General features: G+C 36.5%; 2 protein-coding genes across 5 annotated transcripts in view; both read right to left on the bottom strand.

Annotated features, from left to right (window-relative positions):
- Positions 1-4,351: 4,351 nt before the first annotated feature.
- Positions 4,352-7,670, bottom strand: LOC131529686 (GTPase IMAP family member 4-like). The gene is made up of 3 exons (XM_058759511.1): positions 7,279-7,670; positions 6,602-6,671; positions 4,352-6,498 (listed from the first exon to the last, which is right to left on the bottom strand). The coding sequence occupies exons 2-3, from the start codon at positions 6,650-6,652 to the stop codon at positions 5,533-5,535; spliced, it is 1,017 nt and encodes a 338-aa protein (XP_058615494.1). The 5' UTR covers positions 6,653-6,671; positions 7,279-7,670; the 3' UTR covers positions 4,352-5,532.
- A 5,105-nt stretch (positions 7,671-12,775) lies between these two features.
- LOC131529676 (GTPase IMAP family member 8-like) overlaps positions 12,776-17,601 on the bottom strand; it is a 41,193-nt gene continuing 36,367 nt past the window's right edge. For all 4 annotated transcript variants that reach the window (XM_058759493.1, XM_058759491.1, XM_058759492.1 and 1 more), the window contains 3 exons: positions 16,827-16,881; positions 15,155-15,754; positions 12,776-15,020 (listed from right to left, as the gene is read on the bottom strand). In XM_058759493.1, coding sequence (XP_058615476.1) covers positions 14,158-15,020; positions 15,155-15,734 — 1,443 coding nt within the window. In that variant the 5' untranslated portion in view covers positions 15,735-15,754; positions 16,827-16,881 and the 3' untranslated portion in view covers positions 12,776-14,157. The remainder of the gene's footprint in view (positions 15,021-15,154; positions 15,755-16,826; positions 16,882-17,601) is intronic.

The following is a 17,601-nucleotide window of genomic DNA, read 5'->3' as shown; positions in this document are numbered from 1 at the left end:
GTTGGTTTAGATGATTTAACAAGTTTATACAATTCTTCCTCTCCCACAGTAGAGAATGAATGAAATTGTTCCTCAGGGGATCTGTAGTGCGCTATCTGATGCAATACTGTAGCTGACGGCTGCAAGGATACAATTTTATCTCTGGTAGTATCGATCTTGGAAGTGAAGTAGTTCATAAAGTCATTACTGCTATGCTCTTGGGAAATGCCAACACCTGTTGATGCTTGATTTTTCGTTAATTTAGTTACTGTATTGAATAAATACCGAGGTTATGTTTGTTTTCTTCTAGAAGAGACGAAAAGTAATCAGATCTAGCAGTTTTAATGCTTTTCTGTAGGATAGGGTACTTTCCGCCAAGCTAAACGAAATACCTCTAATTTAGTTTTCCTCCAGCTGCGCTCCATTTTCCGGCTGCTCTCTTTAGGGCGGGTGTGCTCATTATACCACGGTGTTGGACTCTTATCCTTAATCTTCCTTAAGTGTAAAGGACCAACCGCATCTAGAGTGCTAGAAAAGAGAGAGTCCATAGTTCCTGTTACATCATCAAGTTGTTCTGAGCTATTGGATATGCTGAGGAACTGAGATAAGTCAGGAAGATTATTTATAAAGCAGTCTTTTGTGGTAGAGGTAATGGTTCTACCATATTTGTAACAAGAAGTTGGCTTTACAGCTTTAGCTATATGGAATATACAGGAGACTAGATAATGATCTGAGATATCATCGCTCTGCTGCAAAATTTCAACGCCACTGACATCAATTCCATGTGACAGTATTAAATCTAGAGTATGATTTCGACAATGAGTAGGTCCTGACACGTGTTGTTTAACACCAATTGAGTTTAGAATGTCTATAAATGCTGATCCCAACAAATCTCTTTCATTATCAACATGGATATTAAAATCACCAACGATTAGGACTTTATCTGCAGTCAGCACTAACTCCGATAGAAGATCAGAAAATTCTTTAATAAAGTCTGTATGGTGCCCTGGTGGCCTGTATACAGTAGCCAGTACAAACATCACAGGGGATTTATCATTAACACTTGTTTCTTTGGATAACGTTATATGAAGCACCATTACTTCGAACGAATTATACTTGAAACCTGACCTCTGAGAGATACTGAAAATATTTCTATAAATTGTAGCAACACCTCCCCTTTACCTTTTGGACGCGGTTCATGTTTGTAACAGTAATCTTGGGGTGTAGACTCGCTTAAAGTAATGTAATCATCTTGTTTTAGCCAGGTTTCTGTCAAACAAAGCACATCTAGTTTATGGTCAGTGAACATATCATTTACAAAAAGTGCTTTTGAAGAAAGGGATCTAATATTCAATAAGCCAAGCTTTATCATGTGTTTATCTGTATTATATCGGTTTTTTATTTGTTGAACATCAATTAAATTGTTACTATTACTTTGGTTTGGATGTTTTCTGTATTTTCTAGTTCGGGGAACAGACACAGTCTCTATAGCGTGATATCTAGATGAAAAAGATTCTATGTGCTGAGAGTTAACTGACTTTGGTCAGTGTCATTGATTGGATGAACGCATGTGACTTGTGTTCATAACGGATCTATCATCATCTTACAGACATTTTCCTGAGTGGATGTGTAATACTTCTCACTTCACAGGTTAACAATATGCAAAAGGAAGTCAAACGCATTTCCTGGTCATAATGGCCATCTTGGCGAGGTATTCATATAAACAGTCAGCTAAAGGGGATGAAAGCTGATGGGACTAAATAACTAGCATGTTAAGTACATCAGTGCAAATGGCATTATGGTGCAAATGATAAGAAACAGCTGTTTTGACTGCTCTTGTTTTGGATCACTGCAGCACCTTTAATAAACCTCTAAATACCAGAAATGGAAAGATTCACCGATTTGCTTTGGCATAAAAAGTTAACGATGCGATGCATAGATTTTAAAAAGTGTGTATCAGATACAAGTTGGCATTTATATTGCAATGCATCGTTTCTAATGTATTTGCATCGGTAAAAACTATTTATAATTACAAGTGGATATGCTAGACTTTGTTTAGAAAAGTGTTTAGAAAGTGACCTGTGACCAATATTTCATATGTAGATTGATTTTTCCTCTCTAAACTGTTTCTCAAGTGCGCTCATGTAAACCTGTTTTAGGAGACTCATAAAACAATATTAGCAACCTTAAAAATGGCATAATAGGGGCACTTTAAAGTAAGTACTGTGATGGTAAAGATAATGTGGGCAAAGAAAGACAAGTGTGTTGGTTAATCAGTTAAAAGTAGAATTTGTTTGGTTTATAATGGTCAAAGTAAGTAGGGGGTGAAGTAGTGGAATAGTTAGGAGTTTTGGGAGGTTTTTTCACTTAGTGCGGAAGAATTTGAATGTTTGTTTTAAATTTCTTGTTTTTATTGTTGTGATTATTATTTTTAATGACTATTTCACTTCCTTTTATGTAAAGCACTTTGAATTACCACCGTGTATGAAATGTGCTATATAAATAAGCTTGCCTTGCCTTGCTTTGCTTTGCTCTTATCATCTGATCGTGGTTGTATCTCTCTGTACTACTGGATCTTAGCGCTGCGTTCGACACTATTGACCACAACATTCTTTTGAATACATTAGAAAACTTTGTTGGCATTAGTGGAAGTGCATTAGCATGGTTCAAATCATACTTATCTGACTACCATCAATTTGTAGTAGTGAATGAAGAGGTATCATTATCGATCACAAGTGCAGTATGGAGTACCTCAAGGCTCAGTACTAGGGCCTTTACTTTTCACACTTTACATGTTACCCTTAGGAAATATCATCAGGAAACACAGTGTTAGCTTTCACTGTTATGCTAATGATAACACACCAAATTCAGAAACTAACAGAATGCATAGTTGATATACAAAACTGGATAACGAGTAATTTCTTACTGCTAAATTCTGAAAAAACAGAGGTGTTAATTATTGGACCAAACACCCCCACATGTAATGCTCTGTAAATTCTTTGTCATCAGTTAGGAATCTAGGTGTGCTATTTGATAGCTGTAAAGAATTGTTAAGCTCTTAGGTGCTAATTAATACCCGGTGGCAACCACCAAAAATTGTCCAGTCAGAACAATTAAGTTATGTCAGTTGGAGGAGTTAGAAGCACACACCACTCACAGACCACTATTTCAGAATTTGAACAGTTTACTTTGTATGGTTTCGCTGATGCATGCACACATGCGATTACTCAAAGCATCGTGGATGAAATGATGTTATTATCACCGTTAGGTCCAACGGTCTCGCGCTTATTAAATAACAGTGCTTACATCTTTTCTAAACTGCGCCAGTATCCGGCTCTCTAACGCGGTCTGGGTCCTAACTATAGGTCATTAACTAACTGCCAGACTACACAATGAATACAACTATTACACAAATAACTGCATGAACAGTCAAAACTGGCCCTCAATTTAGTACAATAGCAATTTTTCCTTTGACAGCCACGTTTCTAGCATTTGTAAAACTGCATTTTTTCATCTTAAAAATATATTTAATTGTGACCTAAGCTCTCAAAGTCAAATGCAGAAATGTTAATTCATGCATTTATGACCTCAAGGTTAGACTATTGTAATGCTTTATTGGGTGGTCATTCTGTACGCTTAATAAACAAACTCCAGATGGTCCAAAAAACAGCAGCTAGAGTCCTTACTAGAACCAGGAAGTATGACCATATTAGCCTGGTTCTGTCAACACTACACTGGCTCCCTATTAAACATCATATAGATTTTAAAATCTTGTTAATTACTTCTAAAGTCCTGAATGGTTTAGCTCCTCAGTACTATTAGTCTGTTTCTTTCTTATTCCGAGATCACCGTATCCACTTGATCCAGTCCGTATCCGATTAGATGGTGAATCAACACCTAGAGATGACCTCTACAGCCCTGAACGTCAGCGGAGACCAGGACACCTAGATGAGGCCCAGAGACAGATCCCCAGTGAAGACCTTGTCACCTAGACAGCCATCGTGACAAGACCACGGGAACCAGATGAGTCCTCTGCACAATCTGACTTTGCTGCAGTTGGAATTGAGCTGCTGGTTCATCTGACCAGAGGAGAACTGGCCCCCGACTGAGCCTGGTTTCTCCCAAGGTTTTTTTCTCCATTCTGTCATCGATGGAGTTTTGGTTCCTTGCCGCTGTCGCCTCTGGCTTGCTTAGTTGGGGACACTTAATTTCTAGCAATACCGTCAACTTGATTGCACAGATACTATTTAAACTGAACTGAGCTGGATGATGACATCATTGCATTCAATAATGAAATGCCTTTAAATGAAAATTGAGTGTTTAATCTTGTCATTTTACATTATTGACACTATTTTCCTATTTTGATATTCACAGTAAAACCCCCAGTACACACAACAATACCACCTGGTGGCCAAAGAGTGTAAAACAAGCAGATATATTACATATACATTATAAATCCATTTACCTGACATGTGTGCATACACATCATCCACCAATGAAAAAGAGGCACGAATTTGGTTAACAGCTTGTGGAGTGATGTAGGCAGCAATCTGATTGGATGATAGATAACACATATTGTGTTGGTTTCTCTCTCTCTCTCTCTCTTTCTTTTTACACATGATCAATTTAAATTTACACAAAATTAACACATCCTTTTTGAGAGTGTAATTTTGCGTACACACTGTGTAGGCCTATGTGGATACACAGGCTATTTAACTTTTATTTTTAGCATAAATTTGTCAAATAAATGAAATATACTAAACCTGTTTTTTGTTTTTTTTCAGTCATAAACTTTAATAATTTCTTCAAATGTACAGCGAGTTCTGATGACAGTCATTCTGGTCATCACAAATATGTACTGGGTTATGATGGTAATATTTTAACAGAGAAGGAACTGATGCCTGAACATGTACAGTATCAATATCACATCAACTGATTTAACATGAACGTATCTTGATCATATCCCTCCAAAATGAACAAAGGTATAGTAATATGAAACATGCATCTGTAATACAATGGAAATATAACTAATAAATAATATTCAGTTACATTATCGTTTAGATAAGATCAATATGTTAAATGCATGTTTAAACTGCATTTAATAATTCTTTCATCATAATCATTAGTCATTTCATCATTAAATCATTTTAGCAACAACAAACCTCAGAAATGATATTTCAATGATTTTTTTCTCTCAGCACAACATCCACAGTGGAACATCAATAAAAGGTATAAACGCTTCAGTAGTAAAGCATATTGTAAATGGAGCAGGTCAGTGTAAACACCAGATATTACTACATTCTGTTAAAGGCACAGTTTACGACAGACTGCAGCGCGAGCTTCCTGTTGCGTAATGATGTTTGTGTGAGAGCAAACTCACACGTGAGCTGATACTGTATTTACAGCAGAGTAAACCTTTTTATTCATGTTTTTATTTTGATTCTGAAAGTGATGATAGCTGTTGACTTGGATTATATATGAAGCAGGACCACGGTTTCAGCTAAAATGTCAGCAACTTTTCATATTTGAGAGAACTATCCTTAAAGGTTGAGTTCAGGATGAAAGTTTTACTGCAAGAATGATTATTAACAAAATCACTGCACCCACAACTAAAGCCAGAATGATGTACTTATACTGAGTTACAAAGTGTTTGACCCCACTGCCTCTTCTCTCTTCACATCGATCCTCATATTCACTTACAGGCATTTCTGTCTCTCGTCTCTCTCTCCTCTCCTCTTCTTCTCTCCTCTCTTTCTCCACTATCTCCTGCTCATATTCCTTTCTCACACATGCCTCTGTCTCTGTTCTGACTTTGTCTAATGACATCTGATGTTCTCTCTCTTTCCTGTCCTCCTCTGCTCTCTTCTCCTCCTCTCTTCTCCTCTCCGTCTCCAGCATCATCTCTAGTGTGTAACAGGAGTGTCTGTTCTCAGACACCAATCTGTCGATCTTCTCTATGAGTTCAGTCACCTGCCGTCTGTTTGCTGGAGCTTTAATGTTAAACTCATGATATCTCTGACCGCATCGCTCAATAAAAGCAGATAACTGAGGATTTGCCCTGATCATCTCTCCTAGTGATCTCATGTGTCTCTGATCTGCGTGAGTGAAGAGCACTAGAGTAAATCTGAGAGCTTCTGCTCCAAACTTCTGCTCAAACCAGCTGATGAACTCCATCTCCTGCTCAGTGAAAGTGCTTAAAGGCAGAAAGAGCAGGATGACATGAGCTCCTGCTGAACATAATTCAAGAGCTCTCTTCAGCTCCGAGTCTGAATCAAAGTCAGTGTGAGTGGAGAATCTGAAGTCTGGAGTATCGATCACTGTCACGCTCCTGTTATGAACAGATCCAGTGTGTGATTTACAGACTCTGGTCACTGATGAAGAGCTCTTTTCTGACTCAAACACCCGATCATTAAAGATGAGGTTTCCTGTGGCGCTTTTCCCGGATCCGGTTTTACCGATCAGCAGCAGCTGGAGATCAGCATCATCTGCTTCTCCTCTGAACACTGTGTTCTCAAAGCTCTGAAGAACACAGAACAACACAACGAATGTCACTTGAAGCAGCCACAATTACATACGCTTTAAAAATAAATAAATACAAATGTCCTCATAAAGTGTTGCTCACCTGATACATCATGTTCTCTTCTTGCTTCTTCAAAGACGCAGGTCTTTCCATCACAGTTTATCCATCGAGACTGGAAACAACAACAAATGTTGAAGGTATACAATACAAATAGTTATGCATACAATATGATAGTTATTGCATTTGATTTCTGCAAATTATGTATTTTTTGTATTGTGAAATGTGATTTACATAGATGCAAAAGATGCCACTACATTTATGCATGAAATCTGCATAGCGTTTAAAGGCTGTTACGAGGATAAAAATAGAAATCGAGGCAGGCTAATGGCTTCCTGTGGTACATTACCATTTCAGTCTTGTGTTTTAAAAAGACACAGAAAAGTAGTCAAAGGCCTGTATCAAATTCTGGGATGCCTCTCCCAAAAGCATAGCGAGCCTAATTTGATTTTAGGCCATTAATTGCTATCATAATGGACGGTTATGGTCTCTGTGGATGGTTTAGGCATGTACGATGCTTTTGGGAAAAGCAGTCCTGGTTAGTTTTAGCTTAAACCGTTAACTTACCCAAACCCGAAAGCATTAGTGCACCGACAAGCCTTAAGACACAAACGTTTCTTTAAGTTCTAGCTACAATGAATCAGCGGAGAATTTGTCAAACTAATTCACGTATTTCCAGAAGAACACGTTTGTTAAATATACATTAATGTAAATGAACTTACAGAGATGCTCACAAAACGGCCGATGTAAGATGTCTTCTGTCAGAAAAGAGCTTCAACAAAATGTCCGTATTGAAATGTTACTTTCACTTTCAGCAGCGTCTCTTATTGAATCATGTGACGCTGTTTGTCTCCAATAGGAGGCGCTGTGATTCCAGCAGACGAAGCAGAGTCATTACATAAAATATTTATAACATTAATCATTTCACGTGTAAGAAGTGAAGATGATTTAATGTTCAGTTGGGATTAAAGTGTTTCTGTTCTGTCTGAGTTTTGTGAAGTTACCGTTGTGCACTTTGAACAACACAGTCCTTCTAGCGGCCACGTTATTTTGATGTGCGCGCATATACTACGCGTTACGGTAATAGCGTGTAAAACCCCAGATCAGACTTGTGTAAAGTTGGTTTTATATTCGCACATTCACACCATTCACTCATTCCCGCGGTCATAAAGTTATTATTATTATTATTATTATTTATTTATTTACAAATTCTAATCAGCGACATAATTGTCAACCTACTTCATTTTTATTTTCTCAATCGATCAAAATGGCCAAATATTGTTTTGATGGCATATTTACTTGTGAATGTCCTCTGTATGTCTAATGTAGTGCGGGGACCTCTAAAAAAGTTCTAATTGTTTTTCATTGTGTGCAAATAACAGACAACTACGTTTTCGCCAACTACAGATGGACACACAAATATCACTCACATTATCTTGTCATTCCACTGAATGGGTGCCATTTCTGTCCCCAGGACATTATAGATACAAACATGCATAACAATTAACTATAAAATATATTTTATTAAGCAAAGTGTCCTGCACATTAATTTAACTGCAAATTTAAAAAAATATAATTTAAAAATACATATATTAAAAACTACCTAAAACACTGAAAATATAGCATTTGTACATGTGCCCAATGTCTAATGCTACATTTTAACATGAAATATAATGTTTAAAATCATTCAGAAATCATTTGTATTTTGCATGCTTGTGTACCTCCATCTGTGTCTGTGTTTTGTGTGTGCTTCAGTTCAGGAGAAGACCAAGAAGCATTGATGTTATGCTGCATGTCGCTTTATTTAAAGGCAGTAACTGTGTTGTTGATGTAGTGATAGCTATTAGTTTTTGCATGTGTGCTGTTGTTGCTGATTAGCACAAGTTTCACAAGTGAGTTTAAGTTTCAAAGAGAATGTTTCACAATGATAATCCAGAAAATACCTGTAAAGTAACAGTTAAAAAAAATAGGATGTTGTATCTTAATTTTACAGTTTTTGTTTGACAGCTGCTTCTGCCAGTCATTGACCGTTTTTAAAAAACGTTCTTTAACCATTATTTCTATTAATGTTAAACGTTAGGCACCCTGTGCTGCCACACATTTCACAGTTTTTTTTTTTTTTTACAGTGTGTTTATTACTATAAAATACTACTCTTTACCAAAACATAGCATTGGAAATTTGCTGTGAAAATTAAAAAAAAACTCATACATTAAAGAGTTTGGGAGATGCAATTGGCCTTATAAAGCACATAATTGCACAATAAAGAGTTGTAGTATGTTTATTAGGGTCAAGTTAAGATTTTCCAGTGTGTTCAGGAACACTCCATCAAGCCTTTTAAAAGCTATTTAACTTAATCATGTGTCATTGAAGAAACCGCAGTAATTAACACAGTAATAGCAAAATAAAATTTACACTTGAGGCACAAATTATTTATGAAAGATATAAATAATAAATGTATTATATAAACGTTGAAACGTTTTAAATAAAATGTATTGAAGGTACTGCTCATTATAGTCGGTAGTGAAAATTAATTGTAAGTATCCTTTTTAGATGCATATTAACAAAGCTACTGAACACAAAAGTCTGAATGTGCGAAAATTAAACCAACTTTACAGCAGACATTAAACATGTATTTTACACAGGACTATTAACAGATGAAATTTGAAAAGTAGCCGATATAACAGAGTAGAAATACAGTTTATTAAGTTTAGTTTATTAAGTGTCTGCTGTGTGAGAGAGATGTTAGTGAGGCGCAGATCTGTTTCAACAAACTGAAGACTAAAGCTATGATGATCCTGGCATTATCTGCCAGAAACCTTCAAAAAACAGCTGCATGCTACATTAATACACCGCATTACATCAAATATGCGAACATGATGAAAGCTATTTAACGCTTCACAGTGTTATTGATAAAACATTCATAGCATCGTCAGGACTTCATAGGTAATATGTGTTATTGTAATATAAAGATGCGTTGTGCTGTTGTTTGAGACTCAAGACTGTTGTTGCTCTATAACTGTAATAAGAAAGTAAAATATTAAACAAAAACCATTCTAATTACTCTCATGCAAAAATATTTCACAAAATAAACATTTGGTCTCTATTTTGAAACTAGAAACGTTATTTTTACTCATTCATACAATAATGATTATTAATAACATTAATCCATTCTCCAGACTGCTTGTCTTCTGTGTCGTGAGGATATTGAAGCCTGTTCCAGCATTTCAGCTGTAAGCAGAGAAACACCCAAGATAGGTGACTAACACACACACACTCACGCACACACACACACACACACACACACACACACACACACACGTTTGTTTTTGTGAAAAGTGGGGACTCTCCATAGACGTAATGGTTTTTATGCTGTACAAACTGTATGCGCTATTGTCCTACACCTACCCTACACCTAAACCTACCCCTTACAGGAGACTGTGCATCTCAAACTTTCCCCAAAAAAACCTCACTCTGTGTGATTTATAAGCGTTTTGAAAAGTGGGGACATGGGTCAATGTCCTGAGATCACCTTCACCTTGTAATACCGGTCATACCCACGTCATTATACACATCTATGTCCTGATTTGCAGTGGTGGAGGTAACGAATTACAACTACTCACGTTACTGTAATTACGTAGTTTTTTCGGGTACTTGTACTTTTTTGAGTATATTTTTAAAGATGTACTTTTACTTGTACTTAAGTACAAATTTAGCAAAATAATCTACTTCCTTACTTTTAAATCATAGTTTGTTACTGAGTACACCCACAATTTGACACACACATTTCACTTTGAAACTCTTCTGCCATCGTCTTGTCTGTCTCACCTCACACTTCTTGTCAGTCAGCTCGACTCACTCTCCTCACGTGATAAATTAAATCTGATCTGTGATGCGTGACTGACGTTCTTTCGGTGTGCTGCATTGAGCAGCCACGTTCAGTTTTAATTGTAGTGTCCTCTAACTGAACTAAAATAATTGTATTACTATAAAAAAAAAAAAATCAAAACGACGGTGGGGGACGGTGCCGCAGTGGGCAATTGAGGCATAACACCGGTATCACCGCCAACACTGTATCGCAGCAAGCGGCAAGCCTAATGTCCAGCTGAACTAAATTGATTTTATTTCTATAAAAAGGCCCTGTAACACCGACTACAGGACCAAGCCTGTCTATTGCACACTTAACTTCGCTACTGGCAAAACTCTCCTCCCCTCCCCATCCCTTCCCTTTTTTTCCCCCTTTTTTATGGCCCATACACATGTGTGGCCCTTGTCTGGAATCCAGACCTGATCCACACTAGGACTGTAAGTCATTGCGGTATGTGGGCCAAGCAAAAGCTGATTGTGTGGGCCGGAGCTGGGCCAGAGAAAAATTGCTATGTGGAATGAGGCTTCATCTGCCCATTACTAGTTCTGAGTCTTTCTCGTTCAGATCTCTCAGCTTCACACTCTGCTCTGACTCCCTTCGCTGTCTCTTTCTTCACTCTCTCAATCTTCTCTTGTATTTGTTCCTCCTCTTGTTGTTTTCTCTGCTCTTCATCTCTCTGTCTCTGCTCTTCTTCCTCTCATCTGAATCTCAGAGCATCTTCATACATCTGGTTACTGTAGTGTCCTCCTCCATTCTGCTCTATCATTGAGTCAATCTTCTGGAGGAGATCATTCACCTGCTCTCTGTTATTCAGATCTTTATTGTTGAAGACGTGATATCTGCCTCCACACTTCTGAACTAGATCTCTTAATCTGCAGTTTTGCTCAATGTGATTAAAGTTTTTCTCGATCGCTAACACACAATTCATGAAACAATTCATCATTTTCTCACAACTATAAACACAATCTCTAAACTACACACCAACTTGCACAAACCTCAAACTTCCAGTTCAAAACCAAATATTCTAATCAAAAATATATTATCTTCAGTCAAAATCAAACTTTGGCCTCAGATGATGCACAAACCTACCAAATACACAGACTGCTCCACTGTCTAGAAAACACCAGTGAGATCAATTCAAAACACTGTTACCAAAACCTCCTTTTGGGAAATAGGAATCCTTTTGATAGTCAATGTCTGTTACAGTATACAGCATAAATAAAGGGGTGCAGATACAGTAAAATTATGCAATAAACTTTAAGAAAAGTTTACTTTCATTACACTACTGTAAAGAGATCTTACAGTAGATGAAAAGCACTACAAGAGAAAAATTCAAAGACCAAACAACTGTATATACCGTAAATACACATTGGAATATACTGTCAGTTGTTTTACAGAAATAAATAAATAAATAATGGATAAAAGAATAAATAAATAAATTCATTCAGCATCCTCTGCCAAACTGCATTACAGTATTGGCAGTATCCTCATTTTTTTATAGCAGTTTCTTATTCTCCTGAGAAAAGACTTCTCTGCCTCCCCTCGACAGACAACTCTCAGTTCTGCACAAATACAGTAAATGTAAGGACTACTTGGCTACAAATCAATTCAACAGTAATGAGTTTGAGGGTGTGTGCTACAGTATTTACTGTAAACACAATAATGAAAGTTGTCTCATCTGAAGTACTGCTGCTATGTACTGTAATTATATTGTATGTGTCAGTAGTATTGAAACTCTATTGGATTCATTTTCCAAAACACATAATCACTTGTGCTCTTGTTCATAACATTCTGATATTTTGACCTGTGTGTCATCAGTTTTGCTACTGAATGTTCACGCATGGATAAACGTGCTGTTTGAGATCATTTTTTTATGCTTGAGTTAATTATATTGTGTGTTTGTGTTTTCTGAATGAGAACATGGTTAAACCTGTGCAAAATGATGGTGTTTTTGTGTAGAGTTTTGCAGAAAACACTGAGCAAATTGGAACATGAGTGAAAACAGGTGAAATGTGTTAAAAGTTTTGAGAAACGTATCTTTGTTTTGAGAACTGTATGTATGGTTTGGAAAACTGTGCAAAATGAATCAGTTATAGTGTGTTAGCAATCGAGAAAAACTGTAAGAAATTATCTGAAGGATGTGTAAATAGGCTGAATTTTTAAAACAAGGGCATGATAACATAAAAGTTTAAAAAACATTTGTAAGCATTTTTTTTCTTCCTTGCTGCAACCGCGCTGTGACAGTATACTCAAAACTGTATTAACATTATTCTATCAGCCAAGAAGCTGACTGAGTAAAGACATAGAAGAGCAGAAGAAGGACACAAAGTTATGATAATAAACAGGAGGTTTATTGAATAATTTTAATAGAGTATGTTTCAGTGGTCATACTTTGTTTGATCAGCACACATCCTAATCCAAAATGACTAATTTGCGAATGAAAAGAGTATATAAATAGTTTAAATTATTATTATTAATGATTATATGATTAAATGGAATAATAAAATGATAAATGATTAGAATGAAGAATAAATACATATAAAAGAAAAAAAAGTAAAACAACACAGGTGCATGGTTGATTTCTTGAAGCAATGCACAGTTTGCATTTGAGTATCCTGATATCTTTATATCCTATAACTAGTTTTAATATAACAAGGAAAAGGAAAAGGAAATGTACTGCTATGGCCATTAAACTGATGACTCATGTCTTACTTTTGCAGTTCAGTTATTATCTACAAATGCATGATTACATAGAATTTCAGCAACATTGTCTCTCTTTCGGATACCACAACAAATCAAGCTTAAATGTAAAAACAGATATAACAAATGAATATACAGATTAGTAAAACAAGTACACGTGTTAAGTAATAATATACAGGAAAACAAAGAAACATCATCAAGAAGGAGCAACAGAGATCCATCTCTGAATGTCAGGTTAAAGGAGTAAAATACTGTTACAGCACTCAGAATATGGACCAGACCCTCAGTCACCTCTCAGATAAACATATAAGACGCTTTTCAGAAAGGCTGGTCAGTTAAAATCAGTGATTTTTGTATCACAATAAAAAATCAAAGTCTCTTGAGCAGTTACAACAAAATAGAAAGTAAACTAAAGGAAAATTCAAATTATAATATTTGGATATTTTTTCCCCATACATTTATGTGTATCTATAAAATCATTCATTACACAAGTTCTGAGTAAAGACTAGAGCACCAACAGTGACAGCTCATCTGGTATCGTTACTGGCAGCAACTCCAACAACAGCTCCAGCAGCACCTCCAGCAACAGCCCCAGCTAAACCTCCAATACCAGCTCCAACAAGAGCTCCAGTACCAACAGCTCCAGCAGCACCTCCAGCTAAAGCTCAAACACCAATTAAAATCAAAGCTCCAATAACGACTCCACCAGCAACAAAAGCTGCCATTTGAAAATAACTCTTGTACTTGGAGAAAAAAATAAGAAATCCATTCTGGTTCATTGTTTCTCTCTCTGATTTAGACTTTATCTCTGCTCTGACTCTCTCCTCTGTCTCTTTTATCACTCTCTCAACCTCCTCTTGTATTTGCTTCTCCTCTTTTTGTTTTCTTTCCTCTTCTCTCTGTATATCAGCTTTGAGTCTTTCTAGTTCAGATCGCTTAGCTTCATACTCTGCTCTGAGTCTCTCCTCTGTCTCTTTCTTCACTCTCTCAATCTCCTCTTGTATTTGTTCCTCCTCTTGTTGTTTTCTCTGCTCTTCATCTCTCTGTCTCTCTGCTCGCTCGTTCAGATCTAACTTCATACTCTGCTCTGAGTCTCTCCTCTGTCTCTTTCTTCACTCTCTCAATCTCCTCTTGTCTTTGTTTCTCCTCTTGTTGTTTTCTCTGCTCTTCATCTCTCTGTCTCTGCTCTTCTTCCTCTCGTCTGAATCTCTGAGCATCTTCGTACATCTGGTTACTGTAGTGTCCTCCTCCATTCTGCTCTATCATTGAGTCAATCTTCTGCAGGAGATCATTCACCTGCTCTCTGTTATTCAGATCTTTATTGTTGAAGACGTGATATCTGTCTCCACACTTCTGAACTAGATCTCTTAATCTGCAGTTCTGCTCAATGAGTTTCTCTACTGACTTATCTTCCAGCAGATCTCCATGAGTGAAGAGAATGAAGGAGTATTTTAACACCTCCTGACCAAACATCATCTCAATCATCTGAGGAATCTGCTGCTCCTGTTCAGTGAATCTGTCTGTTACTCTCAACACAATGAGGAAAGCGTGCGGTCCAGGACTGGATATATACACACTTCTGGCTATCTCCTCAGCTAACTCTTCAGGTTTCATCTGTGTGTCAAAGAGTCCAGGAGTATCCACTACAGTCACAGATCTGCCTGAAAGAGTGGTGTGTTCCTTTGAACATTCACTGGTTACTGAATTAATTCGCTGTAAAGATATAAGCTCTCTCTGTCCCAGGATTGTGTTTCCAGCTGCACTCTTCCCAACTCCACTTTTACCCAGAAGAACAATCCGTCTGGATGAGAGACTGGAGACTTGTTCAGACTTGTCTTGTTCACAATCGTTGAGTCCTTTTCTTATAGCTGGATTCTGAATCTCTGATACTTCTTCTTCTACATAATATAGAAACAATAAAAATAAAAAAATAAATAAATAAATAATAACATTTTTAACACACTGCAAAAAAAAAAAAAAAAGATTAAAACATGCACAGTATATTTATATAATATTGCTATAAAAGACTCACTGAAGTTGATGTTGAAGTATGATTTAATTATTTTTATCAACAGCATTTGAACTTGTCCAGCTTGTTCCTTTGTCTTGTTGTTGAGCACGTGGTATCTCTGATCATATTTCTGAATGAGGTTCTTCAGTGCTTCAGTTTCATTGATGAATTCTTGTATAGTCACGTTTCCATCCTCCAGTTCGTCTCCTCTGGTGAAGAGAATCCAGGTTTTCTTCAGGCGCTCGTCTCCCAGCAGCTGCTCAATCTTCTCCACAGTTTTTCTCTCTTCTTCACTGAATTTGTCAGCTTTGATCACCAGCAGAAACACACAGGGATCAGATTCACATCTCTGAAGAACCTCTTTATATTTCTTCTGAATCTCATCTTCACTCATCTCTGTGTTAAATAATCCTGGTGTGTCATAAACAGTGACTTCAATGTCACCAACTGATCCAGATTGAACAGCAACATCTCGAGTAATAGATTTGGAACTTTTCTTTGAGACGAAAGCTTCTCGTCCCAGGATTGTGTTTCCTGATGCACTTATCCCAGCCATGGTTTTTCCCAGCAACACCACATTAAAACGTGTATTTGGTTCCATTTTCAGTATGTAGCCTAAAACTAAATAATACGACTTAGTGTCAGACAGAATCAAGTATTATATCCGTTTTCTAATAATCATTATTAGATGTTTAACATTGAAGAATCTTTTGAATACTCGTATGAATCTTCTCCTGTTGACAGGCACAGATTAACACCAGACCATCAGCTGTCTGCAGGTAAATCTAATAGCTACCTAATTACAGTAACAAAGCATTCTTAAAGGCTGTGGCAAAATGTGCTTATCTTGGCATTTGTGAAGTTAATAAAACAAATGAAATTAGGATAGGGATTTAAAAACTGTATCTTCAGTTTTGCTATTTGCACCTTCATATTTGTAGACAGTTTTCTCTAAAATCGATATATTACTTTATCCTGAAGATCTAAGAATATTTTTGATAAAATTTCAGCATCCCATTTACAGTTTTGTGATGCTTGCTTAGCAAACATTTTTATAGGATATTGTGTATTAAAGGAAAGCATAATCAGAAATTTCAGTTTACAACCTGAGAATTCAGATCATAACACTGTGCACTCTATAAAATGCTGGATTAAATATAACCCAACGCTGGGTTAAAAAGAGAGGAACCCAGCGGTTGGGTTATTTTTAGTGATGGTGAAATGAAGCTTCATGAAGCATTAAGCTTTTCAGTCAAGTGGTTCACAAAAGGGTTAATTTTTGGAGGCTTCATTTGCTCACAATACCATCTGGTGGCCAAAGAGTGTAAAACAAGCAGATATATTACAGACAGAGGTGTAAAGTCCAGGGGTCAGAAAGTAAAAGTCCTGCCATGTGTTTATTAGACACTTAATTATCTCATTAACTTTAACTCTTTGAGGACTTGGGATTTGACTCGAGACTCGTTTGTGACTTGAAAGGAATGACTTGGTTCCTCCTCTGGTGAAATCAGCTGCTGAGTTCATGGGTGGAATAAACACATGGCAGGACTTTTACTTTCTGACCCATGGACTATCCAACTCTGCTAACTGCTGGGTCAAAATAACCCAACTGCTGGGTTCGTCCCTTTTTAACCCAGCATTGGGTTATATTTTAACCCAGCAGTTTTTAGAGTGTGGGCACAGATTATCATACCTCAATAAAAATGATCCTCTACAAGGGCTCTGTATAGACACTCCCTTCTGAAATCCTAGAAAGAGATGAAGAAAATGCAGTTTGTGATGAGGAAGCATGTGATTTGTTTAGAAGTGTCATGTTCATTCAAAATACCACTGACCCTTACATTTTTTTATGTTTATTATTATTATTATTGTTATTACTGTTTATAGCCAAGTTTATTTTAAACACACAAATTCAACACTCCTTCTTTAAATAAAAACATAATAAAACTTTAGTTTTATTTAAGAAAGGCACATGGAGAGTCCCAATAGTTACTTGGGTAAAGTTGGTTTTATATTCGCACATTCACAACATTCACACATTTCTGCGTTCAATAACTTTCTATTTATATATGCAATAAAGTTTTTTTTTTTTTTTTTTTGCAAATTCTAATCAGCGACATCATTGTAATCTACTACATTTTTTTCACAATCGATCAAAATGGCCAAGTGTTGTTTTAATGTTATATTTACTTGTGAATGTCCGCTGAATGTCCAATGTAGTGAGATTAACAAAGTAACTGAATGCAATAGTCCGAATGTGCGAATATAAAACCAACTTTACCCAAGTCCAATAGTTAGGCTATATTCCTCGTTAAAAGTTTTTCTCGTACAGAAATCCGTTATTTAATTTATTTTATTTCTATTTTTTTTCTCCTTCACGCTAAACGTTTTATATAATGGGCTTCTATGGGAAGAAAAGCAACGTGCAATTTAGGTAGTGTAGATATTTTGGGCTCATCTGCCCAGTA

This window comes from Onychostoma macrolepis, chromosome 22 (genome assembly GCF_012432095.1).
Source record: "Onychostoma macrolepis isolate SWU-2019 chromosome 22, ASM1243209v1, whole genome shotgun sequence".
In the NCBI taxonomy this organism is placed as follows: domain Eukaryota; kingdom Metazoa; phylum Chordata; class Actinopteri; order Cypriniformes; family Cyprinidae; genus Onychostoma; species Onychostoma macrolepis.
The sequence above is the reverse complement of the archived record's forward strand: the minus strand, read 5'-3'. Positions and strand labels throughout refer to the sequence as shown.

Coding starts and splice junctions, on each gene's coding strand:
- LOC131529686 (XM_058759511.1), bottom strand. CDS start 6,652: ATGGAAAGACCTGCGTCTTTGAAGAAGCAAGAAGAGAACATGATGTAT. Junction 6,499..6,601: donor AAGAGAACATGATGTATCAG/GTGAGCAACACT, acceptor TGTGTTCTTCAG/AGCTTTGAGAACACAGTGTT.